Source organism: Haemorhous mexicanus, chromosome 10 (assembly GCF_027477595.1).
Source record: "Haemorhous mexicanus isolate bHaeMex1 chromosome 10, bHaeMex1.pri, whole genome shotgun sequence".
In the NCBI taxonomy this organism is placed as follows: Eukaryota; Metazoa; Chordata; class Aves; order Passeriformes; family Fringillidae; genus Haemorhous; species Haemorhous mexicanus.
The window spans coordinates 25,639,533-25,666,954 of NC_082350.1; the positions used below are offsets into that span (position 1 = coordinate 25,639,533).

Here is a 27,422-nt window from a genome sequence, read left to right on the forward strand (position 1 = left end):
ACGGGCAGGAGCTGGGAGCGCTGCTGCGGCCGCAGGGACAGACACACGGACACGGCCGTGCCAGGAGAGGCCAGCACTGCTCCCCCTCGCTGCCATGCCCAGGAGCACAGAACAAGGGCACAGCACACGGCATGCACAGCCACTCCACGACTCAACAGCACCCACCACTCCATTTGGCAAAATATTTATTTATAATAAATCCGTCCCAAAGCGGTTGGTCACAAAGAATTAACTCCTCTTACACCTCCGGGCTGTAACAACGCTTTTGGTAGAAGTAAATAAACTGCTTCTTTTCCCACAGTGTACAAAAACAAAGAGACACCGAAATGACAGGTAACAGGACACGGGGGAACTCGGGGCACTGGAGAGGCAAAGGCAAAGCAGAGGGGCCTGGCTGGCAGCGCTGGCACCGTCATTTACCCGTACAGTCTCAGCCCCACTCGCGTCCCCAGCTCTGGGCTGCAGCTCTGCTCCAGCAGGGCACGGGGGTGCCGTGCAGCAGCTCCAGTCACTCTCTCACAGTACTGCATGTCAACACTGGGAATGGTTTCTGATATGGTTTAGACTGCACACAGTACTTGGATAGGGAAAAGTGAATTACTCCCACTCCGTAGTTCCTGGGGGCTTTGATGTCAAGTCGTACATCACCCGAGAGATGCCAGGGATCTTCTTGATCTCTGCCACCATCTTCAACACAACCTGTGGGGCAGGGGAAACAGAGGAAAATCTGGAAAAACGTGTGTGAAACAGACCTGATGAAAATCTGTCGCCCTGATTTTTTAAGATTTTCTAAGCCTTCTGATGTTTACATTCTTGTAACAAACTTTCTCACACACTTTCTGTAAATAACTTATTGTTTTGCATTCTTTTGTAAAAGAAGAGAAATTTGATAGACTGTTGGTTTGTCCAGTGTCATTGGAGAGGTGGCACTGTCCCCCTCCAATTCACTGTCACTTTTAGAAATCTATAAATGTTTGAGTCAGAAAATAAACCCCCTCTTTTCCACCTTGAGAACAGCAGTGTGTGTGCTTGTGTTACTTGGTGTCCTGTAGTGACAAAAACCACCCTGGAAACCTGCAGGGCAAACTGCTGACATCACCTGTGCTGGACACCAGAGCCTGGTGGTACCAGCACATTGCCACCAGGCACGGAATAAAATCAGCTGGAAGAAAACCTCTGCCTTCCAGTGAGAGTCATCTTCCAGAGCTCACAACTAATCCATGTCAGCAGCAACATTCCAGGGGAGAATGTGATGATCCTGAGAAGTTCAGCTTCCTCCAAAATCCCCCAGTTCCCAACACCACCTACATGACCTGCTGTTCTGTTTATAGAGAAAGCACAAAGCATTGCTCTGTATAGAAAAACTTTTTAATTTCCCCCATAAATATGATTATTCTCTATAACCTCTATTACTTAGTCACCACACTACCACCTAGCCTTAAAACAACCATTTTTCATTTTGAAGAATGCAGGGATTTTGTTTGGGGGTGGGTTTTGTGATGTTTGGTTGTTTTTAGACACAAACACTGAGGTCAAATGAATCCTCATTTTATACAATGGGATAGTAGTTCACACGGCAACCTGAACTGTTCTTTTCATGGATAGGCTGACTTAGAGTAGAGGACTTCAGTTATATACAATTACTAAACAATGCTCATATGCTCCTAAATGGTGTTTAAAATAAAAGGTCAATCCTGCTCCTACAGCGCATTCCCAGAGGGACAAAGTACTTGAGTGGACATGGATAAAGTTAGGAGAAAAAAAAAAATCTTGAACCTGATTCTTAAGTCCTCTTAGTCACCTAAAGAGCAATCAGGACACTGAGACATTAAACTGCAAGTTCCAGTAAAAGCAGAAGTGCCAAACAAAGGCAATTCCTAACATCAGGAAATTACCAACCACTTATGCAAAAATTAACTCCAAATCCCAGGAATGGCTGGGGTATTCTTTCCTCTTTAACTGGTGGTATTTTAGCTCAGCTCTGCTGGAAAGCCTTTGAGTTGTCATACCCACCTGCCAGCCCCTCACTTTGTTAGTTTTTCTTCCCAGAACACCACAATTTTTTAATGATTATTTATAACAGAGAGAAACAGCAAGAGACTCAAGGTGAAGGCAGCAGGGGTGAGAGGAGAGTGCAGTGAGCAGGGTCTGAGGAAGGGCGGCGGGGCCCGGGAAGGGCAGCAAGGGCCCGGGGAAGGGCGGCGGGGCCCGGGGAAGGGCGGCGGGAGCCGGGGAAGGGCGGCAGGGGCACGGGGAAGGGCGGCGAGGGCCCGGGAAGGACGGCGGGAGCTGGGGAAGGGCGGCGAGGGCCCGGGGAAGGGCGGCGGGGGCCCGGGGAAGGGCGGCGAGGGCCCCGGGGAAGGGCGGCGGGGGCCCGGGGAAGGGCGGCGGGGGCCCGGGGAAGGGCGGCGGGGGCCAGGCCCTCACCTCCTCGGGCACCTCACTGCCCGGCGTGGCGGCGACGCCCGTCATGAAGTCGCTGGTGATGAAGGGCCTGATGACCACAGACCTCTGGCACGAGGGCTGCTTCTGCAGGGGGTCCCGGTCGAAATGCAGCGGGGTCAGGATTATCGGCATCTGGCTGATCTTCCCAGCATAGCCTGCAGCACACACAGGGCACAGTGACACCAGCTCTGCCCTGCTCCCACCTGCGCTTCCCGCCCTGAACCAGGAGTGCTCCTCACCCTGTGGGATCTGCTCCCCCACCCCGTGGGATCTGCTCCTCTCACCCCGTGGGATCTGCTCCCCCACTCTGTGGGATCTGCTCCTCTCACCCCGTGGGATCTGCTCCCTCTGGTCCCTCAGCAGTGGTGCAGCTCTACAGCTGCAAACCAGCACTGGGAGGGCCCTGGCACAGACTCCCAGAGCAGCTGCGGCTGCCCCATCCCTGGAAGGGTCCAAGGGCAGGCTGGACAAGGCTTGGAGCAGCCTGGGATAAGTGGAAGGTGTCCCCAGGGCCTGGAACAGATGATCCCTAATGTCCCTTCCAACCCAAACCATTCTGAGATTCTATAAATTGCTACTTGAGATGATCCTTAGCCTTTGCAGGCATGCAGAAAAATCCCAGCTAATCTGTGTTATCCCTGTAATTCACTGTGAATCAATGGAAGAGCCACTGTCCTTCTCACATTACATAAAACCAGGGGGTTTTATCAGTCCCCCTTTCAAGCCAAATAAAGAGATATTCCAAATAAATCTTTGAAATATTCTTTGAACAGTCTTGGAAACACTCAGGAGACACTCTCCAGTATCCCTGGCTGGTGGTGGCCAGGTAACTCCAGACAATCCCATCTCCCTCATTTTTCAACACCTCCTCCTGAAAGGCAATGCACAGCTGCCCAGCTCCCCTGTTCCAAGGAGCTAAAGGTCCAAAATCCAGGTGTGAGGAGCTCGCAGTGCTCAGGCTCCCTCCCTCTGCCAGCCCTGGCCTGAGCTGCTGCACAGGGAGGTTTTCTCACTGAGCCACAACTCCAGGCTTATTTTTAGGAGCAATTCATTCACACAGAGCCAAGTGTCACCAAAAGTTAGCGAGACACAGCTACAGCTTTACCAACACAGCCAACAGTGTTATCTCAGCCTTTTGAGGTTAATTCTGTACAAATTCTGTTCACACAGCTCTGCAAACCAAGTATGGATCCTCAGAGAGAGGGATCTGTTGTAACTTGATTTATACCAAAGACAGGCAGGGCTGATGCAGTGCTTCCCACACAGATCACATCTCCAAAGGTAATTAAGTAAAAACCTGAAGAGGCTGAACCTCAGAACTGTTTATTCCCAGGCTCTGCCTGTGTAGCACATCCAGGGGACTCCACACTCCCTGGCTGGGCAGGGTTGGGGTTGCAGCTTTGACCTCCAGTTAAGAAATCTGAAACCACCACAGGCTGTGAGCATCACCCCCATGAGAAATCTGGCACCTGGGCTTTCCCCAAATCCAGCACCATTTAAAAACTGTGTCAAGTTCCTTCACCTCAGGTAAACAGTGAGCTCAGCAAAGAGAAGGGATTTGGGTGACTGAGCTGCCTGCCAGTACTTTTTGCACAAGTCTGCAGTGAAGCACCACAGCTTTGAGCTTCATGATGTGTAAGAAGCAAGTCAGTCCCCAAAATCCCCTAAAATGAATTCCAGGCCTTTGGCTATCAGCTCCCACAAATTTTCACTGCCATTCCACTAACTGACCACTTTTTTGGAGATGCCTGCTTGCAGATTTTGACAGTACCACTCTGATTACACCCACTGGGTTTGCAGGGATCTGGAAACACAGGTCTGACCCCTGGGATGAGGTGGAGCACCTACCAGACTCCCTGAGAATGTTGTGAGCCTCAAAGTCAGCTTGCCGCAAAGTGCTGAGGACTCCTGTGGTCAGGAAGGTGGGGGTGACATCCGTGGGGGGCTCCTTGACAGGGGGGCCAAACACATACACCACTCTGCAACACACAGAACAAACCACACTGCCTCCAGCCTGCTGCTTCAGGGACAACACAGAGCTGGAAAGCAGCACCAGGCTTCATCCTGCTCACAGTTTTTACCAGGAAAGCACCAACCCCCCATTAAATGCTGCACCTTGTCGTTAACAAAGGGGTTCAGCACAGAGCACTAACTGCAATTTACAGATCCACAGAGGTACATCTGCAACAAAACATCATCTGAATTCAAAGCAGTCACATCAGTTCCATGTTTTTAATCTCATTCCTCGCGTTTCAGAAGCTGCAGGAGAAGCAGCAGAGTTTGAGTGGCCCCGTGCATGGGTTCACCACCAGGAGCTCCCAGCAGCTGCCTGGGCCTGCAGACACGAACCAGGAGTACTTGTCTGAGGTCCAAAGCACACAGACAGGCCAGCTTGTACTGTGATTTTAGTGTGGAATGCAAAGCCTGCGAGCAGAGCTGGGCAGCAGCCCTCCTCAGAATGCCTGGAACAGCAGAGGAGCCTGCACAGACCCTGGGGAGAGCAGAGCTCCCAGAGCTGTGGGATGGTCAGGAGGGCACTGCTGAAAACAGCAGAGCTTAAAGCAATCAGCAGTGCTCTGAAGCCAGAAATTGGCTTTTATTTTCATTTTCTGACATACTCTGGAACTGCACAGGCAATCCTGATTTATGCCTTCTTTTGTCCTCTCTGCACTTAATTTAAACAGGTGCCTTGCAATTCCAGGTCTCACCTTTCAGAGTAAAAAGCTGTCAGTAGGTGTCACTTATGTGAGAAAATGAAGTTTTGCTATAAGCAATTCTAAGCACTTTTGGCAGAAATCCCACAGCCAGGCAAGGAGGGTATAATTCTCCAGAGCTGATTTCATGTCTAAGCACCTTCAGCTGCTGGAAAAGTTATGGACTTGAGTGGGCAGAAAACGTATCCTCAGAGAGCTCAGCTGAGATCAAACTGCCCAGCTTTGGAGCTCTCCCTGTGCCATCAGAACTGACAGCCCCACACAAATCCCTTCCTGACACAAAGGCAAACCAAAGTGCAGCACATCACAGCTCAGCCCCAGCCCGGAGCCTTGCAGAAGAGATTTGCATAAATTATAGTGGCTGCTGCCTAATCCAAGGATATAGGCCAGCAATTTCTTTTCAAGCTGGAAATGAATCCATATTTTGATTTATTGTGTATTTGTGACCTCTGTATGATACACCTGTCCAACATATAAAAACATCCCCCCCCAGATCAAACAGAGAAATGTCTGCACCTGCTAAACTTCCACGTATGAATGAGACAATTAAAAATAAAGGTAGTTCAGGGCTCACCTGTTGATGTTGTGGCACATGCGTGGTATGAGCCTGGCAAGGAACATCAGGGACTCCCAGTGTGGGGCATCCTTGCTGGAGATGCCACAGACGTAGCTGTAGGAGCGACAGTCACCCTGGGGGACACAAACAGCCACACTGAGTGCCAGCTCTGCTGCCAGAGCCACTCACAGCTCCTCCTGCCCATCCTGCAGGTGACAGCAGCACAGCTGGGGACAACATTCAGCACACACTGAGCTGGTGACACCAGTGAGAGACTGGGGGGCTCAGAAAATAGAGAGCAAGATCAGAGAGCTGTAGAAGGAAATATTCAGGCTGGGGAGACTCATCTACAGTGGCCAGGGCTGGTATTTTGGTGACAAAGCACAGAAATTTGATGACACTGCAGCCTGAGACAGTAACCAAAGCTGACTGCAGAGAGCCACACGCAGCACTAGGCAGGTGAAGATAAAATGTGAGGAGGAATTGAACACTGAGAGGGCAGAGGAAGGTGCTTCACTGCTCAGGGAATCTCAGAGTTCCTGCACACAGCTCCAGGAGTGCACCTGCACCTGGCTGTGTCTGTCCCACAGGAGGGAAGGGAACCCAGCTGCTGCCCAGGTCCCAGTGTGCTGCACTGCTCCAGCTCCTCCCTTCCCCAGGAGAGGAATTAGCACAGCTCAGAGAAGTGCTGGAAAGGGCAACAGGCAGTCCAAAAGTAGCCAAGTGGGGTTTTACCCAGACAGCCGAGCTCTCCTGAGCCTTGGTGGGGCCAGCAGGGTGACAGCAGAGCTCGGGGGCTGCAGTGACCCCCCTGGGCTGGACAATGCCCCCAGAGAGCCCCTGGCACCGAGCTCAGGGGTCCAAGCCCTGCCCTGCACCCACCAGGACAGGGCTGGCACAGCCTCTGCAGCTTCCCCTGCTGGGCCAGGCTGCATTCCCAGCCCTGCAGCAGCAGAGGGGCTCCCACAGCCTGCCCTGCCAGGAGCAGCTCCCTGCACAGCTGCGAGGAGCCCTGTACCTGCACTCCCACAGTTTTGATGGGCAGCAAGAAGGCATTCAGTGAATGTAGGCTGGTGATCTGCATCAGCTTCTCCTGGTCCTCCTCACTCGTGCACGCCTTCACCCTCTGCAGCAGCGTGTGGGGCTGGCAAGGATGGAACAAACACTGGAATTAAATCAAGCTCCCAGCCCCTCAAACAGAACCTGCACAGCACAAATACAATTGTAATTTAAGTAACTGTTTGCTTAGCCTACATTTACCCCCTTGGAGCTACTTAAAGCACACATCTCATCTGACAATTAAACATCAGCTGAGGCACTTCTCTGTGATTACACTGTGTTTGAAGCTGAAGCTCTCCAAAGCCATAGGGCAAGCTCCTTTCCTGAGCTCATTTTCTTCTTCACAAAGCTGCACTTTCCAGTTTTATGGCACCACAACTCCATATCTTTTAAAGGAAAGGCAGACAGAAATCCCTGCCCTTCAGGATTTACCAAAAAGGTGCTGGAGGCTGTTTTGAACTCACACCTCAGAGCAGACCCCCCCTAATGCCTGACAGCCCCCACAAAGGTCAGCACAGGCAGGAGATGGGGAAGTCAAACATCAGCCACTGAGAATTCCAGGTTTTGGATCAGGGCACCTGGCCAGTTCCTGGCTCCTGCACTTGCATTTACACACCCAGTGATTTGGGAGTGTGCAAACTTAGAATGTTACAACTCCTTCATGGAGGAAAGACCTTTTCCTGTCACTGTGTGATCTCATCTGCACAAAGTTTAACTACAACAGGATTTGTTTATTATTTGAAAGGTAAATAAAGTTCCATTTTCCAGAAATGGTTCAAAACTCTTGCACCAGTCACAGCACTAAAAATTCCACTGAACAGCTTCAATGGAGCTGTACTTGGAGGCAGCATTCCTCACAAGCACAAACCAGTCCTTTTAACCTTTTAGCAGACTAAACCTCCTTCTGACCTTTTAGCAGACTAAACCTCCCTGCAGGTCACTACAGAACCACCACTCAAAATTAAAATTTAGCATTTCCTTACCTTCTTCACACTGGCAGAAAAATCTGCCACTATTTTCAAGATGTTGTTTGTTTCTGGGAAGTCTTTGCACACGTAAGGTTCCTCAGCACAGATCACTCTGATTGCTAGGCCAGGACCTGCAAAGCAATGTTGAAAAGACACTATACCAAATAACAGAAGCTGGTTTTCAGCTGCAAGTGTGGAACAGGGAGTCAGTCACTGAGTTCAGTGCATTCTGCCATTCTATCTAAGCTTCAGCTGTCTAAACACCCTCAAGGACAGAAAGAAACCAACCCACAATTGCCAACTTTGCTGTTTTCTAGTGTTGGAAATGTTGAGTATTTACTTTCAAGACAGCAAATGGCCCTTGGAAAGGCAGAGCCAGGCCATTATTCTAGGTCAGACTGACGTGGCAGCTCAGGCAGAGCTCACTGCACTTACTGAGAACTCCCCCTCTGGCTTCTCCCACCAAAGCCACACAAAGGCTGAATGATAAAACATTATGTATATCTATCAGGCTGCTCTCAAGTCATCTTTCCTGAAAGACTGTGCTTAAGTGAAAACCTAAATCAATTTTTTTCTGTGTTTGAAGCTCAGTTTTATACTGTAGTTACTCTGGAAGTGCTGAAGAACACTGCTGTGATCCACCAGCTCCATACCTGGGAAGGGATGCCTGGACACCAGCTCTTCAGGCAGACCAAGCTCTCTCCCCAGCACTCGCACCTCATCTTTGTGAAAGTCTTTCAGTGGTTCTATTACTTTACCCTAAAAAAAAAAAGGCAATTTACACTCCAGCCCACATATCCAAACAAAAAGCCACAAATGTTTAGGTTCTGGCACCTAAACTGGCCTGACCTCACAGCACCAGTGCCAACCATTCCATAAACACTGGAAAGGAATTCCGTGTGAATGTGGGCTTTGTAGAGCAGCTGCAGGACAGAGGGTGAGACCAGGAAGCCCCAGGGTGTGCCAGAAGAATCTGTGGCTCCAGCAGAGCAGACAGAACTGTAAGGCCAAGCTGGCTCTGTCTGCAGGAATTCAGACCTTTCTTGTCCCTGCTGGATGCTCAGAGCAACCCCAAAGCCTGGAACACACTTTGTGCAGGGATCAGTATTAGAAATGGGAATATTAGCTCTCTCCTGTGGGTGGGAGTTGCTGGTAGCTGAGCACCTTCCCCCAGATTGCTGGGTGAGGCCTCTCTGCTGTGCTGGTTTCTTCTCAGAGTATAACACAGTCAGAGAACTCACCACTCCAGTGCCAGAAAACCAAACCAGGCAGCCTCCCACCTTTGCTTGACATGCTAACACTAAAGAGCTGTGCACAGAAAGGTGTTAAACAGACCCTTGGCAACAGAAGAAATGCAGTAAATTACAAATGACAATGGACTCTCAGGGGCCTTGTCACAGCCATCAGTGCCAGTAGCACAGTCCCTGGGGTGGTGCTGGCTGTGGCAGTGCCAGCAGCAGTCCCTGGGGTGCTGCTGGCTGTGTGGCAGTCCCTGGGGTGCTGCTGGCCGTGTGGCAGTCCCTGGGGTGCTGCTGGCTGTGTGGCAGTCCCTGGGGTGCTGCTGGCTGTGTGGCAGTCCCTGGGGTGCTGCTGGCTGTGTGGCAGTGCCAGCAGCAGTCCCTGGGGTGCTGCTGGCTGTGTGGCTGTGCCAGCTGCAGTCCCTGGGGTGGTGCTGGCTGTGTGGCAGTCCTGGGGGTGTTGCTGGCTGTGTGGCAGTCCCTGGGGTGCTGCTGGCTGTGTGGCTGTGCCAGCAGCAGTCCCTGGGGTGCTGCTGGCTGTGTGGCAGTCCCGGGGGTGCTGCTGGCTGTGTGGCAGTCCCTGAGGTGCTGCTGGCTGTGTGGCAGTCCCTGGGGTGGTGCTGGCTGTGTGGCAGTCCCGGGGGTGCTGCTGGCTGTGTGGCAGTCCCTGGGGTGCTGCTGGCTGTGTGGCAGTGCCAGCAGCAGTCCCTGGGGTGCTGCTGGCTGTGTGGCAGTCCCTGGGGTGCTGCTGGCTGTGTGGCAGTCCCTGGGGTGCTGCTGGCTGTGTGGCAGTCCCTGGGGTGCTGCTGGCTGTGTGGCAGTGCCAGCAGCAGTCCCTGGGGTGCTGCTGGCTGTGTGGCAGTCCCTGGGGTGCTGCTGGCTGTGTGGCAGTCCCTGGGGTGCTGCTGGCTGTGTGGCAGTCCCTGGGGTGCTGCTGGCTGTGTGGCAGTCCCTGGGGTGCTGCTGGCTGTGTGGCAGTCCCTGGGGTGCTGCTGGCTGTGTGGCTGTGGCAGGGGCAGGCAGCAGCCCCGGGCTCACCTCCTCGCGCAGCTTGCGGATCAGCTCGGTGTCGTTGTGGTGGGTTTTGATCACCTCAGCCTTGCCACTGGCCACCAGGGAAGCACTCTCGATCAGGTCAGGCCTCAGGGTGCCCTGAGCAAGGAAAACCTCCTCGGGCTTCAGGTTCATCTCCCCGATGACCTCGTTGGCAATCTGCAGGAGGGGCACAAAGAGGAAGAGTTCTGGCACTTTTGGGGCAGTCAAAGATCTCAAGAATGAATGAATCTTACAGCAGGGAGCTGGAAAAGCACAACCAACCAGCAAACTCATGATGCCACTGTCCCACTGCTGAAACCCTCCTGTAACCCCATCTTGTGTTGAGCAGAAAATGGAAAAACCATCCCCAGAGTACAGGAACATCAGTGCCTGTTAAATATTCTCCCTGTCTCTTCCCAAAGGCTTCTGGGGTCATCCACAGCTCCCACAAGCACCCACTAATTAACCACCACCACTGATTAAACACTAAAAGATGTACCCAGGAATCACAGTATTTAAAAACTTCAACCAAACAACAAGTAAGCATTACCTTAACAAAGGTGTCACCGATAATTTTCCTCTTTTCTTCAGGACTTGTAGTCATATTCAAGGTCTTGCTAATTCTTTTACGTGGAGTTCTGTCCTCGTCTGAGATGGGCAGAGTTGTTGTGCCATTATAGAATGAATGGGCTGCATTCACCACTGCAGGAAATCACAGGGAGTTTTTTGGTTTTTTACAAAGTCAATAAAGATTTTTGTGCAGGTTACAAAGTAGAAGTTTCACTTTATTGCTTTAAAAAAAAAGCCCAACAAATAAAAATAATTTCCTGTGACTATTAACTGCATTGAATAGGGCTGCTCAATTAACCTCAAAAATTAATTTTAACAAGAGCCTTTTATTTCTCTTATTAACCTATTATTTTTCCCATATTGTGAGATTAGGCAGCCACATGCAAGTTCAGTTCTTGCTTCCCTCTCAGATTATAATTTACTTCCTTTAAACAGTTTACAGACAGTGTTTCCCCAAGGCCTTTCTGCAACCAAAATTAAACGCTGCACTATTTACTCATGCTACATTATGCCACTTAATTTAGGGAGGCTCCCCACCCAGAGATCAGCTGGGAGGCTCTCTGGCAACCTTCACCAGCACTGAACTCCCTGACCTACAGAAGGAGCACTTGCAGCAAAGGGATTCCCTCAATTTGCTCCTCTGGCTGCCTGCCAGAGCCCAGGTTTATTGCTCCACGGACTGCAAGAATAAGACATGGATTTTCCACTAAAAAAAGTAAATATAAATGTAGAAAAATGTGCTCAGAATGAAGCTCAGGACACTGCAGCCCAGGCTGCACTGTGCCAGTGGGAAGCACTGCTTACCCAGTGCCACAACACAGGCAGGCAGAGCCCCAGAGGAGGCAGCCCTGGCTCAGGAGTTCACCAGGCAGCACAGAGCAGCTCGTGCTGCTGGTACAGACTTGGTCTTCTCTGACCTCCTCATACCTGAGGCACCAAAAAACCTCTGAGCCTTCTCATCAGCCACGTCTGGGCACTTGCTGCTCTCTCAGTGAAGTCCTTCACAGAATCAAAAAGGCTGGAAAAGACCTCCCAGAGCACTGAGTCCAGCCTTTGATCAATAAACACCCTGTTCTCCAAAGGTCACTCCAAAACCATTAAAATGTACCTCTTTCAAAGCAAGAAAAAATGCTTTGAAAGCTATAGTAGCATTCAGTCACCCAAATGAGCTCAGAGTTGACAAAGAAAGAGACTCAGGATAAGAAATGAAGCCCGAAGTGTTATTGAGATGCAGTGAGCTCTGCAGCAGCTGAACAGGATCCCTCAGCAGAGAAGTGACCAAGGCACAAATCCACTGCTCTGCTGTGCTCCACCTGCACAGACGCCAACATCTGAAGAGACAGGGCAGCTCACTATGCTCCCATCAAGGAGACAAGGCCAACACTCCAGGTTTAAATTCTGTGCCCAGGTTCAGGTGGTTCCACATCACTGACCCCGCCTCGGTAGCCGAGTCTGGAACAGCAGCTCAACAAAACCCAAACCTAAGGGCGGATTTTGGGGAAAGCAGCACAAGTGCCAGCAGGGGAAGGAGCAGGGAGCAGGAAGGAGGTACCTTTGACGTGGATGCCCAGCTTCCTGAGGGCCTCCTCCACGGCCTGGCTCTCCCTCTTGCGCATGAAGCCATTGTCGATGTGCACGGCGATGACCTGCTCGCGGTTCAGCGCGCGGTTCAGCAGCGCCGTGCACACCGTGGAGTCCACGCCCCCGCTGAGCAGCACCTGCAGGGACACAACCACCTGTCAGCTGGGCTGGGGCAGGGGGGAACGCAGCTCCCAGGAGGGGAGGGCACAGCACCCACCTGCAGCGAACAAAGCACCGCCCAGCTGTGCCACTCCCCAGAGCCTGGGCACGCAGGACCCAAACCACAACTCCCCACCTCCCACATCAGCCCCAGCAACCACTAGTGCAAACCAGCCCCCAGCTCTGAGCCCACTCACCAGGACCTTGGAGGAGCCCACTTTCTCCTTGATATCCTGGATGCACTGGAGCTCCCTGTTCTCCACGGTGAAGGTGCCGCTGCACCCCGCGATGTCGTAGAGGAAGTTCTTCAGGATCATCTTCCCGTTCACCGTGAGGCTCACCTCAGGGTGGAACTGTGCTCCATACAGCTTTTTAGACTCATTTGCTATGCCTGGTATACACAACAAAACAAAAACAAATAACTGAGCTGGAACTGAAGGCACAGCCAAGTCGAGCAACAGACTCAAAGTGGCTCTTTGGGACTGGGTAACTCCAGTGGCTTCCCAACCCCAAATTCTACTGTCCCACAATTTCCTGTGACAAGCTCTGTGTGATGCTTTCAGTACCTACGTTATTCCTGCTCAGTTGAACATTCATGCAATATTAAATAAAGTAATGAGTTAATAAAGCTTTAATAATTAAACAGTGCCTGACTTGTACTGTTAGAGTGCACAGCCCAAACCCCACTGGCACTGCACACCACAGGGCAGGTCTCCCTCTCCCCTGCCTTAAGGGCACAGGAGATTTTATTTATAAGACAAACAACACATGCATGCTCTAAAACAATAAACTATAAACTAATAAACTATATAAATAATGTTAACTTTAATCACATTTAAATCAGGACTGTTGCTTTTAAAGTCTATTTCATTATAATCATGACAGCTTGACATACAAACACACTCCAGAAATTGCTAAAAGCAATTCATTTGGCAATTAAATAACAAGGGCTGTTACTCTGTTCCCATTTGGTTCTAACTCCTGTCTGCCATAATTCTTTACTTTACCAAACACTTTCAGAAGACAAATTCAGGATAAAATAAATACCTGCTATGATGTTCCCAGACTGTGCCACCACTTTGAATCCATCAGCTACTTTATCCACACTATCTCCATGAGTGAGGAGCACAAGCTCTTCCTTCTGAAGGCCTCTAAACCAGGATTAAAAACCAGAATCAATTCCAGAAAGAACAAAGACCTAACTCTGTGGGTTTCCAAGAGATGCCCTGAGGGATTATAAGAAAAGCACATCTTGACAGACCAGGACATTTGAAATGTCTGCAGGATTTCCTTCCCAGGAACAGCCATCTGCAGCTTTGAGATGTCTCCCCTGGAAGCTGCCCAAGTCACTGTCCAACACACCCCTCCTGCAAGAGGGAACTGATCTTGATTCTGAAGGGTTTGGGGGTTTCTCCTTGCAGACACCCCAGGACTGAAGTCCCCCCTGGGACACAGGGAGCCATCAGAGTCAGTCAGGATACTGGGACTCTTGCTTTTTATTGCAACAAAGTGAACTTTTTGTGTTCAAAACTACGTGGGTTTGGGACAATTTGGGCACATCAGACAGTTCTGCAGGAGCCCTACAGAGGGAAGAAAATAAAACTGGAACACCAGGGATGAGTAAACTGTCAGACTTTGCAAAAGGAACTTGAAAGCTATACACAGAATTGTCAAGAAATCTAATTCTGGTTTATAAAACACCACAAAGCAGTTTTAAAGGAAGGTAGAAGAGGAAGGAGTTTGGATTTTTTGTGCCCTTTCCAAAACTGGATGGGCACCAACAAACACAAGAGCAGCGCACAGCAGGAGACAAGAGCTTAACTCAAATATTCTCAGATCATGGTGCACTTACAGTGTCCCAGTGAAGACTCTGAAATAAGAGTTAATACAATACTCCCAGCAAATACCCCTGCTTCTTTAGAGCCAACAGGAAAGTTGTCCCTAAGTATTTGTTTCAGTGAGTAACCTGCTTATTTGTGACCCCACCTGTAGAAGTTTTATTAGAAAATATCAGCTAATTTCTCTCTTTTTTAAAAAAATAACCTTCCTCTCATCCATACAGCCTTTCCCAGGCTGACAGTGCTTTGATAACTGGAAATGTGTGTGCACCTGAAGAGTGAGCAGGTGTTGTCCAGGGTGATGCTGAACACTCCATCCTCCCGAACGCTCTTCTTGTGCACCGTCCCTCCAAACACCTTGTTCATCATCTGCAGAGCAAAGGGGTCCATGAGAAGGCACCTCCCCACCTGCACCACTCCAGCCCTCACCAGGACTGCCAACACCTCACCACATCCCAAAGCCAAGGCTATAAGAATTCAGAGTTAAAACTGTTTCTGTACTGGGCTCATTCCCTTCTGACAGCAGAGCTGGGGGCACTGCCACACACAGGGAGCAGAACCCCACAGGCAGAGATTTGCAAGATTATGTATTTTCCATTGTGTGCAGCTCCTTCCCTCAGAAATGGCTGCTCTGCACACCAGCTGAGTACCTGAGCCCACGTCAAAAACCTGAATTTATTCCCTTGTTTTTTTTCTGGGACCAACCTTGGAGAAACCAAGATGCAGGAGCAGAAGCCATGCACCTAAAGCTGCCCTTGTCTCCCTGGAAGTTGGTTTTGCTCAGTTGGGATCTACCAGATCCCTGCAGGACCACCAGAGAGTCCAAAGGAAAGTAAGGGTTATTTCTTTTTTTGTGAGGGAGTGTTAAGCACTCTGAAGAACTCTGCTAGGAACAGCCCAGGTCTGAGATACTGCTCCACTTGTTTCCAGGAGAGGTGCCTTTTTCAGCACCAGCTGGGCAGAATTAATGAGTGACTGACAGGTAATATTTACCCTGACAAACACAGGGAGTGTGGAGTTCAATTCACAGCATTGCAGCGAAGAAAAACTATTTATGCAACTGATCCCAAACTGGTTTGGGTTGGAAGGACCTTAAAGCTCATCCCATTCCACCCCCCCAAGGAGCAGGGACACCTCCCACTATCCCAGGCTGCCCCAAGCCCTGTCCAACCTGGCCTTGGGCACTGCCAGGGGTCCAGGGGCAGCCCCAGCTGCTCTGGGCACCTGTGCCAGGGATTTCCCACCCTCCCAGGGAAGAACTTCTCCCTAATCTCTAACCCAAATCTGCCCTCCTTCAGTTTAGGGCCATTACAAGGTAAGGCAGAGCCAAGAGAGGAGCACACAGCAAGCTCAGCTCATCCATGGATGCTCCTGTGGCTCTGCTCTGGCTGGAGAGCAGCTCCTCCAGCACTGCCCCTCCAGCCCATGCAGAAATGAGGCCTGAAGGAGGCTGTGGACAGGCACATTTAATGGCTGTGCTGGCTCCTGGAGGTGTTTCCCAGCCCCAAGGGCTCTGTGTTGTCCCCCAACAGCACCTGCATGCCATAGCAGATGCCAAGCACTGGTTTTCCTATTGTGAATATGGCTGGGTCAAACCAGGGGGCATCTTCTGCATACACAGAGTTTGGTCCTCCAGATATGATGATGGCTCTGCAGACAGAACAGGAAGAAATCATTAATCCAAATACACTGGTTACCTTGAAATCTATTCACTGTAAGCATTGGCATTGTCCCATACCACTCTTATACTGATACTTTCTAACAGACATTTTAACACAGATTTCATAACACCGAGCTTGATTTTTGCTGTCAGACCCAGCAGGTTTTCAGGGAGGGATCTGCCCAGTTTAAACAAAGTCAAATATAAACCATCATAAAAAGTGTCTGTATTTTAAATTCCTCATAGCCAACCACCAGCTATGAGAGAAGCAGGACGGCTGGGACAAATGTAGAGTGTTAGCACCAAGATATATATTTTTATATATATATATTTACACACACAATTTATGAAGTCTGTGACATCTTCAGGAGACCTGCAGTCAAAAAATCCACTCCCTAACTCCTAAACCAGCTGGGAAAAAAGTCCCTTCATCCATTCTGGTAATGCAGAGATGGCATTAGCAACATGCTGAGAATTACAAGCATAATACACACGATCATGTAGGGTTTGGAGTTAATACTTCACACCTTAAAAGAAAATTAAACCATCTCGAAGGGGAAGAGAGAGTTTTTGCAAACCACAGTGATTTCCAGGACCATGAACTGCAGAAGCACCAGTTGGGCAACACTTCTGGCCTCGTGCTGGGATGGAGCAGGGCTGCACCAGACCTTGGACTCAGAACTGTTTGTTTCACAGAGAACATCAAACTTGTCCTGAGCCAGAAGTGCAAAACCAAACCAGACAGGAACAGGAGCTGCACAAATGGGATTAAGAGAACAGAGTTTTCCTGGCTCTGAGCAGCAGGAGCAGGCACTGTGCTGCCCACTCCTGCTTGTGCCACCAACAGGAACAGCCCTGCAGGACAATCCCCGGCACCAAGGTCACCTGCAGCCCCTCCTGCCAGGAGGGATGGAGCTGCAAGGGGCAGCACTTGTTCCCCTGCCTGCTGGCATCTCCAGGCCAGCTCTGGAACCAGCAGAGCTGAGTGGGTGCAGTTTTACACTGAACCACTCTGAAAGCTCCTCCCTGCAGCTCCTGCACACACTTCTGGTCAGCCTGGAGACTCAGTGCATTTCCTGAGCCTGGACTGCCATAAAGAGCCTGAACTCCCTCTGTGGCTGCTGGTGCTCCCACTCCAAATAACTCCATGCACAGAGGCATCTGCTCAAGAACATTATCTAATATTAATTAGAACCACAGAACATGCTCCTGGAGCTCAGGGCCATGTCCATTCTCTGGGGAGCCTGGGCAGGGCCTTTCCCTGATCTCCAAGGCAGAACTGCCCTGACACAGCTCCAGTGCTCCCTGGGGTTCTAGGAAGGAACTGAAGGAATACAGCCACACCTATAGACTGAACATCCTTATGAGAAGTCAAAATACACTCCTTTAGTCAAAAAGTAGAGTCTTAAACACCTGGGGTTTTCCCATACCAGTTGAAATTTGAGATAATACAGAGGGGTTTGCAATGTGCCCAAGTACTGAAGTAAAAAAAAAAAAAAAAGTTGAGGCTGAGAGAAGGACTTGCATCTTCTCAGCTGTGAGGAGAAGTCAGAACCTGCACAGGATGCAGACTGACTGTGCCAGCTTTCCTGCAGCACTGTGTCATTTCCTGCACACCTGTCTGTGCTGGTATGAATATCCCTCTCTGGTTACCCTAAACCCCTTCCCAAACAACCTGACCCAGCTCTGGAAAGCCCCTTTGCACTGGATTACAGGCACCTCAGGAACACACAAAAACACCCAGGGAAAATGTGTGCAGGGACACGGCCAGCTCAGACTCCTGCCAGAGCCCAGACTAAACCCAGAGCCCAGACTAAACCCAGAGCCAGGACATTGTGGGAAATGCTCATGCCACATTTAGGTGACACTTGTCACTGGAGAGTGCTCTCAACACTGAGGAGCTGGCTTTTCAAACACAGCATGTAAACATGATTTAGCAAAGTGCTGCCTCTTGCTGCCACCTCAAAGCTCAGCACAGGTGCAGCTCCTCAGCCACTCCATGCACGAGCTGCAGGGTGGGAGCCTGACTGTGCCCTGGAATATGCACAAATCCCTGCTGTGAAACCACAGACTCAGTCTTGCAGGGGCCACAGCTGTTGATCTGTTGGTTTTGCTGACTGACACTGGACACAGGCAGGTTTTGTGGACACACACAGAGTTACTGACCAGCCTGGGTGACCTGAACCAACCACCCAACCTTGGGAAGTGACCTGGGGGAAGAGGCTCTGCCACATTTCAGAGAGCAGCTGCTTGCAATGACAACCCCCACAGGTCTAATCCCAGCACTCTGAAGAACTTTCAACTGTTCTGAATTCTTCCCACTGCAAACCTGCATCAACACAAACTATTTACTGCTCCACTAATTATCACTGATTGGAAAAATGCACTTCTGCAGCACTGTCTTATCTGTTACAGAGCACAGCCAAAACCCCACGTGCACCACTTTTCTGGATTTGTACCAAACTGACAAGTAAATACAAATCTTTGGTGATTTGTAGACTTCAGGGTATTTATTCTCCACACACAGAAGAGATGTACATCCTAGAAAGCCTAACAAAACATGAAAAATTAATGTACAGACTACTAAGTAATTGTGAGACCTTTCTTTGCTGCAAACAATGAGTGGAAGTGTCAATTAGGGATTTTTTTTAGCTGCTTCCCAGGAACATCTGGCACGATTTACCACAATACCTTCAATAGTCAAGTTAGTTTAATAAAAAAAAAGTAAAAAAAAAATTTTTAGAAGGCCACAAAAAAATCAGCAGGTAAAACAGCAAAATCATCTACATTTTAGCAGATAGTTAAAATGCAGCCTCTCGAATGATGCTCTGCAACTGAAATTATCAAAATGACATTAGGGAACAAATGCACAAAAAGGCATGGAGAGACAAATGTACAAGATGGATCTCTGCCTGTGTCCCCAGCACAGCTCAGGTGTTCCTGGGGCCACGCTCACAGGGAATCATCCACACCACTGGCATTAGAGAGCTGTATACAGGCAGAGATATTATAAAAGAAAGGCTTTATAAAATCAGGGCTTAAGTCTGCTGCTTCTTCTTAGTGCAGCTAACCAGCTGGCTTGTAAGTTTCCATAAGAAAGAATCAGAAGGAATAAGAAGCAGTTAGCACAACAACCTATTCTAGTAGAAAAATAGGTTGCACCTGTAATAACAGAAGATCTGTCCCATAAAAATCCACAAAGAAAAATGTAAACACCTGGGTGAAGAGAGACTCTTAGAAAAATGTAAATACCTAGCTGAAGAGAGAATCTTACCACATACACACAAAAACACATTTGAGCCATTGAACTGGGCAAGAAGACTACCAGCCACTTGGAGCTGAACACAAGGTCTGTGAAAACTACACAAAATGAGTTATGTGAATAAAGAATTGGCTTTTCCTGTGTGAAGAAATGGAATCCTGTGCTTTATTTCAACATTAGAGCTACTGCCCAGGCAGTGAGCATGGAGCAGAGAGCAGGGAAGGGGCAGGAGGTGAGCAGGGAACTGAGAGCAGGGAATGGCCCAGGAGGTGAGCAGGGAACTGAGAGCAGGGAATGGCCCAGGAGGTGAGCAGGGAATGGCCCAGGAGGTGAGCAGGGAACAGAGAGCAGGGAATGGCCCAGGAGGTGAGCATGGAGCAGAGAGCAGGGAATGGCCCAGGAGGTGAGCATGGAGCAGAGAGCAGGGAATGGTCCAGGAGGTGAGCATGGAGCAGAGAGCAGGGAATGGTCCAGGAGGTGAGCATGGAACAGAGAGCAGGGAATGGCCCAGGCGGTGAGCAGGGAACTGAGAGCAGGGAATGGCCCAGGAGGTGAGCAGGGAACTGAGAGCAGGGAATGGCCCAGGCAGTGAGCAGGGAACTGAGAGCAGGGAATGGCCCAGGAGGTGAGCATGGAACTGAGAGCAGGGAATGGCCCAGGCGGTGAGCAGGGAACTGAGAGCAGGGAATGGCCCAGGAGGTGAGCAGGGAACTGAGAGCAGGGAATGGCCCAGGCAGTGAGCAGGGAACTGAGAGCAGGGAATGGCCCAGGAGGTGAGCATGGAACTGAGAGCAGGGAATGGCCCAGGAGGTGAGCAGGGAACTGAGAGCAGGGAATGGCCCAGGAGGTGAGCAGGGAACAGAGAGCAGGGAATGGCCCAGGAGGTGAGCAGGGAACTGAGAGCAGGGAATGGCCCAGGAGGTGAGCAGGGAACTGAGAGCAGGGAATGGCCCAGGAGGTGAGCAGGGAACAGAGAGCAGGGAATGGCCCAGGAGGTGAGCAGGGAATGGCCCAGGAGGTGAGCAGGGAACAGAGAGCAGGGAATGGCCCAGGAGGTGAGCATGGAACTGAGAGCAGGGAATGGCCCAGGAGGTGAGCATGGAACTGAGAGCAGGGAATGGCCCAGGAGGTGAGCAGGGAACTGAGAGCAGGGAATGGCCCAGGAGGTGAGCATGGAGCAGAGAGCAGGGAATGGTCCAGGAGGTGAGCATGGAGCAGAGAGCAGGGAATGGTCCAGGAGGTGAGCAGGGAACTGAGAGCAGGGAATGGCCCAGGAGGTGAGCAGGGAACTGAGAGCAGGGAATGGCCCAGGAGGTGAGCAGGGAACAGAGAGCAGGGAATGGCCCAGGAGGTGAGCAGGGAACTGAGAGCAGGGAATGGCCCAGGCAGTGAGCAGGGAACAGAGAGCAGGGAACAGAGAGCAGGGAACAGAGAGCAGGGAACAGCGAGCAGGGAACAGAGAGCAGCCGTACCGGAATCCCTGCTCGCGGATGGCGAAGGCCGGCGTCTCCAGCGGGAAGATCTCGGACTGCACGAAGAGCTCGCGCACGCGGCGGTCGATGACCTTGCCGTACTGCGCGCCCGCGTCCAGGATCACCACGGCGCCCTCGTAGTGGTGCTGCCCATCCTTGAGCTCTGCCCCGGCGTTCTCGGGCTGCCAACAGCACCCACGTCAGAAATCCCATGGAACTGCTGACACACACTCAGCAATCCCACAGAGTTACCAACACCCATGTCAGAAATCCCATGGAACCACCGAGACCCATGTCAGAAATCCTATGGAGTCACCCACACCCATGTCAGAAATCCTATGGAGTCACCCACACCCATGTCAGAAATCCCATGGAACCACCGACACTCATGTCAGAAATCCCATGGAACCACCGACACCCATGTCAGAAATCCCATGGAACCACCGACACCCATGTCAGAAATCCCATGGAACCACCGACACCCATGTCAGAAATCCCATGGAGTCACCCACACCCATGACAGCAATCCCATGGAACCACCGACACCCATGTCAGAAATCCCATGGAACCACCCACACCCATGTCAGAAATCCCATGGAACCACCGACACCCATGTCAGAAATCCCATGGAGTCACCCACACCCACGTCAGAAATCCCATGGAACCACTGACACCCATGTCAGAAATCCCATGGAGTCACCCACACCCATGTCAGAAATCCCATGGAGTCACCGACACCCATGTCAGAAATCCTATGGAACCACCGACACCCATGTCAGAAATCCCATGGAGTCACCCACACCCATGACAACAATCCCATGGGGTCACCCATACCCACTCAGCCATCCCATGGAATCACCAACACCCACATCCCACAGGATCACCCACACCCACTCAGCCATCCCATGGAACCGCCGAGACACGAGGCTGGAAAAGGCCTCTGTGAGTGGCCAGAGTCCAGCTGTCCACCCAGCCCCACCACCCTGGTCACAGCTGAACTGTGCCCTCAAGTGCTGCTTGCACACATTTTCAGAACCGTCTCAGGGATGGTGACCCCACCACCACCCTGGGCAGCCCCCCTGGATGCTTTACAAACGTTTCTGCCAGGAAATGGCTCTTGATAACCAGCCTAAACCTTCTCTGGCTTTACACTGGCAGCCCATTGACTAAGCCAGATCTCTTTAACAACTAACATGTGCAAGGTTTTGCTAATTAGCTATGCTAATTTATGATAAAAATGACAAAGACTGGCCAAAAAACTTCAAAATGCAAAAAAAAAAAAATCTTGAAGATTATAAGGACCAGTTGAGGCGCTGGCAAGATAAAGGTGCTGGACACCAGCACAGAAGGTGTACCCCAAGCAGACACACAGACACAACATCCCCATCCCCCAAACCAAACAGGGCACAAATTAGGGAAGAAAAATGCTAATGGTCTAATGAAGGCAGAGCTTCCCACAAGCAAGAGCTCATATGCCCTGATCACCATCTGCAGCCTCTCCATCTCTTTCCATTTTCCAGTTCCACACGAACCCCAGCACAGCCCATGAGAACTGAGAGCATGGGCCTTTTTCTCAGGCAAAACAGCACAAAACCAAACAAAAAATGTTTTCCCCCGTTACGCTGGCTCGTATGCTGAACTTCACTTGACAGTACCTCCTGGAGAGAATAAAAAGGGGAAATTGAGAACAAATGTCCCTGCTAAATGATTTAAGAAAAAAAACCAACACATTTTGAGTGCAGCATTTGAGCAGACTGCACGTCAGAACAAAGCAGTGGCTCCCTCTGAGCCCCTCACGTCTGAACTGCTTGGCCAACTTCAGCCAAATCTGAAAGAGTGCTAAAATACACACAAGTTTCTTCATTTAAAAAACTTGTGAGGAGAGGCAGCTATTCCATGGAAGTGTCCTTACTGGAACATCCTCAAGGAAGAATCAACAGCCATGCTCCAACACCAAAAATCTGCTACCTAAAAAATTGAATTCTGTCAAGGTGCTCTTCCCCTAACTTAAAGCTTCCCCTGTCCTTGCCAAGGCAGCTTGGTGAAGGACAGGGGAAGGGTTTTACTTTGGCAAACGCTGCCTCCAGACACCTTGGAGCTCCATTTCAAGTTCTTCTGATGGCAGGTTGGAGCGGTTCTGCTGCCTGCTCCAAACCAGCAGAACCTCCAACCCAGGATCCATCTGTGTTCCCATCACTGCTGCTCAGGCACGGGGCAGGAATTCAGGCCAGAGCAGCCACAGGTGACTCTGGAGAGCATCACCCTGCTGGGACACAGCCTCCCAACAAACATGCTGGAAACGTCCAAAGTTCACACCAGCTGCAAGTGGTTTTATTTTAATTAAAGGACATAAGTGGGGGGAAAAAATAGTGCTAAATCCCTCAAAAGCCTAAATCCAGGTTAAACTCAGATATTTAATTTTTGCCCTTCAGCTGGCAGCCAAATTGCCTGATGGGGAGCTCTTAATGACATTTAGTCCCGGGTTACACAACAAAAAGTGCAGATGCTGGAAGAGAGCAGACTTTAGCAGCCTCACCCTCAGTGAGGCAGAGTCACCAGAGCTGTCCTCCCCTCCAGTGCAGGGAGGGAATCACTTTTACAGTGATTCTGGGCATTTGCACCTGGCAATTTTTAAATTAGCAGCTCTTGCCAGGCAGACCAACATCCTTGTGCTTTCCTGAGCCCATCTTGGGGAAAACACTATTCCTGGCAGTGCTGCTTTTTTATTGCAAGACTTTAATTGTTTCAGAGCAGTAGGTTGTGTCATTTAGGGCCAGAGCTCTGCAGCCCCCTCACGAAAAAAGACTAAACAGAAATTACTGTTGGTGTCAGCTCAGCTGGACTGATAGCCAAGCACCCACACCTGTAACTAATAAATAAATAAATCAATCTGGTTTTCAGTGCCCTACCCCAGATGCTTTGGGCAGGCAGGTGTGGTTAAAGGGGGCATGAGCAACAGTTGTGGGGGAGACAGGAGTGTGAACACAGAGCCTGAAGTTACATCAGGAGTAGCTCGAGGAGCACTGTTAAAGCAGCAGAAGTTGGTCTGTGTCCTGAACCTGCACCTCCCTCAGATCCCAGCAGAGGCAGGACAGCAATCCAGACTCCTGTGAACTCACCAGACAAGTAGAACTGTAAGGGGGTTCAGAACTAAGAGAGCCCAACAAACACCACCATAAATCACAGGCTAAAAGAGGAAAAGAAAAAGGGCAGAAAAGTCATCACAGGATCTGGCTTTATTTATTGAAAGGCACACTTCCAAGGCTAGGGGTTTTAAACCCCAATTTACCACGGGAAACGTCATTTGATGAAATCCAAAAAGGAGCAGATGCTGTTCATGTGCAGCCAGCATGGCAGCTGAGCTCTGCACACCACGGCGTGCCAGCAGATTTAGAGGACACCAGACAGCCCAGCTCCTGCAAGGACAGACGGGGCTTATGGAGCCAGCACCTCCTCCTGCTGGGGGCTGAACAGCCCCTAATGAAAGCTCCTTTTCCCCTCAGTACAGGTAGAACCAGCTGTCCTTGCCTTCTGGTCTATTCACACAAGTCTGGAGAACGTGCTGCTTTTGAGACCTCCTGTGGGAGCTGCTCTGACACCTGTCCCAGGTGGTCCAGGCATGGGGGCAGAGGCACCACGCTGCTGACCCCAGAGTGGGACTGAAAACAGGCTAAAACCTCCTGCATACCAAGAGAAGAAAGTCTCTATTCACCTAACACAAATCACAAGTCACCCTGAACACCACGGACCCGAGACACGGCGCCAAGATGCCACCTGAGCCGTGTGGTCATCCCAGCTGTGCTTCCAGCCTCATCCCACCACCTCAGCTCCACCACGCTAACACTGGAGGACAAAATCTTCCATCACTGCTGTTCTTCTGTGTCAAAACCCAATAATTCCAAGTTCTCTGCTCAGCTGAGGTAGGAGAACTCAAACCAGGCTTGGGTTACCAGCCAAGGACACCACAAATCCTCTTCCTCACATATCAACCTAGTGCCTTAAACTGAGTGTTCCTAGCAGCACACTTGTGCAGAATCAGGGGATTTTTCAGCATTTCACACACCCACGTGCTTGCATGTTGGTCATTAATGCAACTTATAAACTGTGGGAGCTCAGCACATCACTCCTGATGTCCAGAGCTACCGAGAGAACCCTTGGGGGGCTCGGGAGTCCTGGAATGTTGCCAAAAGCACTTGGTGGCTTGATTTTGATCCATCTAGAGATGTGCCACCGATGTATGAGGAAATGGAACATGCGAGAACCACTCAGGTGTAAATAGTGAAAGGAAGATATTATTATAGGGTGAATTACAAATTTTGGGGTTTCGGTACAGGGGGGTGGTAGAGACAAGATAGAAGAACCAGGGTGTGCCACCAGGCTCTTCCTTCTTCTTCCTGTCTTCCATCTTCTGGGGTGGTGTTGGCATTTGGGGATTGGTCTGGGATGAGAGTGTACTTGGTGACGAAGATGATAGGTATTGGGGACAAAATGTAAATATGATATACGTAGTTTTTGTTATAAAAGATGCGGCCGCCTTAGGGGTGGGCAGAGTGCCTTTGGCTGCCGTGCTGGTCAGATCCTTCAGGCAGGGAAAAAGACTTTTTAGATAAGAGATAATAAACAAAACTGAAGACCGAAAAAGCCTAGCGTCCAGCCTCATCCTTTGAAGCCCAGCGTGCAAGAACCATCCTGAGCGTGTGTGGGGGCAGAGACAGACAGCCGACCCCAGAATAAACCACATTTCCATACAGTGCAGTACCATTCTGGAGTACTGGAAAGTAGCAGCAGCTCCTCTGTCCGAGCCCTCAGCCCTGAGCTTTCACCACACTGGTAACTCAGGATAAGCCTAAACCAGGAGCCTTGATCTCGCACTTTCAAGCCAGCACAGGTTTTATAAGAGTTTAACTGTTTCCCTGTGGGATTATAATTAAGCAGGTCTAAGAACGCTCACTCGTATTTCACAGCATACCAGGAAAGCAGCTCCCTCAAACTCAGGCCATCCTCAAGAGCGAGACCCCAAATCTTGGTATGAGGGAAGCTTTAACAGACTCGCGTCTCCGGCAGGTGTCGGTGGGCTGCAGGGAGCCGGTCCCGGCACGATCTGCTCTCACTCTGCAGGATGAGCCGGAGCTGCACAGCCCACGGCCAGGGAGAACGGGAGCCCCAGGAGCAGCCCCGGCCGGGGAGGGAGGCTGTGACCACGGCCGGGGAAAAACGGGCCAGAAAACTCACACAGGGACGAAGCGAGCACTCGAAAAACCCTCCGGAGGCACAGCTTCTTTACAAACGAGATACAGAGCCGACAATAAGGCAGGAGAGGAGCACGGAGCAGCAGCCCCGGCCAGGAGGGGAGGTTGTGAACAGGGCCAAGGGAAAGCGTGTCAGAAAACTCACGCGGGGACCAAGCGGGCTCTCAGAACCGAGCGCCCGACCCCCCCGAGTCCCGGGTTTTCCCGAGCTAGATAAAGACACCTGAACAAGTCTTTTATCCCGCTACAGCAGCGGCTGCAGGCAGCTCGGTGCGAAGTTGCATTATCAGAAAGCGCTGGAAGTTCCCGCGGCGCACGGCTCGCTCCGCGCCCCGGTGTGCCCGGGCCACGCGGACACGCGGCCGCCCTGTCCCCGGGCCGCAGCGGGACACGGGCCGGTGCCGGCCAGCGGCGGCACCCGGGCCAGGGCCGGGGCGGGGAGCCCTGCCCGTGGCGCTGAATGAACCGAGCCCTCGGCCCCGGCTGCGAGCGGGGACACAGCCGGGCGGGGATAGGGTTAGAACAGCCCCGCTCGGGGAATTAATCAGTTAATTAATGAACTAGCGCTCTACGAGCAGCCAGGGCTGCGGCGCGGGCGGTCCCCGCTCCCCTCCCGGGCCGCGGGGCCCCGCCATGTGCCCGGCCGGGCCGGGCCGGGCCGGGCCGCAGCCCCGCGCCCCGCGGCCGCAGCACTGACCTTGGTGTCCCCGTTGCACAGGGCCATGGGGGCGGCGGGCAGCGCGAAGAAAGGGCCGCGAGGAGCCGCGGCCGATGAGCTAATGCCGCCCGCGGGAGGAGGAGCCGCCCGGCACGGCCGCTCCGGCGGAAGGGGAGGAGCGGCGCCGGGGTCAGGGGCGGGCCGGGGACACGGCAGGGACACGGCCGGAGGGCCCCGCACCCCCGGGCGGTTTGGGCTCCGACAGCGCTTTTTGCTCTGTTATCAGGGTAAAAACAATCAGAGCTTTGCAGTGTGTAGGGTTTTGTGCGTGAGCATCCTAGGGTACCATGGGATCGCTGGCTGCTTTGGGTTGGGAGCTTAAAGCCCATCCCGAACCACCCCCTGCTATGGGCAGGGACACCTTACATCGACCAGGTCCATCCTGGCCTTGGACACTGAACCTGCTGTGCCTGCTGGGTGAATTCCCCAGCGGACACCGGAGAACCTGACTGCATCCGTGGAACCTCCTGCAGCGGTCCCTGGGCCGTTTTGATGGCTTTTCCTGAGCATCAGTGTAAATAGAAGGAATGAAGGAATTCTGGTTAAGGAATTCTGATTCTGCTGTCAGATTCCAAACAGTTCTGACATGAGGCTGATGAAATGTACAGGTTTTGTTCAAAATCGGACTTTCTGGTCTGTTGTTTTTTGGGATGTGTCATTCTTTTACAGTTCTATTTACATTGCCGTTCAAGCAGGGTTATCTCAGAGCACATGGCACAGGATTATGTCCAGACAGGTCTGCAGTATCCCCAGTGAGGAGACTGCACGCCCTTTCTGGTCTCTGTTACAGTGCTCGCAGCAAAGATCTTCCTTCTGTCGAGGTGGAACTTCCTGGGCTCAGTCCCTGCCCGTTGCTCCGGTGCCATTGCTGGGCCCCCGGAGCAGAGCCTGGGCAGAG

At 51.3% G+C, this 27,422-nt stretch overlaps 1 protein-coding gene across 1 annotated transcript; it reads right to left on the reverse strand.

The window, feature by feature from the left end:
- Nucleotides 1-168: 168 nt before the first annotated feature.
- GMPS (guanine monophosphate synthase) lies at nucleotides 169-26,663 on the reverse strand. Its single transcript, XM_059855885.1, has 16 exons — nucleotides 26,504-26,663; nucleotides 20,558-20,739; nucleotides 15,699-15,813; nucleotides 14,435-14,532; nucleotides 13,373-13,476; nucleotides 12,523-12,716; nucleotides 12,138-12,303; nucleotides 10,566-10,717; nucleotides 10,019-10,192; nucleotides 8,396-8,501; nucleotides 7,758-7,873; nucleotides 6,734-6,859; nucleotides 5,734-5,849; nucleotides 4,294-4,424; nucleotides 2,428-2,600; nucleotides 169-699 (listed from the first exon to the last, which is right to left on the reverse strand). The coding sequence occupies exons 1-16, from the start codon at nucleotides 26,528-26,530 to the stop codon at nucleotides 598-600; spliced, it is 2,082 nt and encodes a 693-aa protein (XP_059711868.1). The 5' UTR covers nucleotides 26,531-26,663; the 3' UTR covers nucleotides 169-597.
- Between the last annotated feature and the right edge of the window lie 759 nt (nucleotides 26,664-27,422).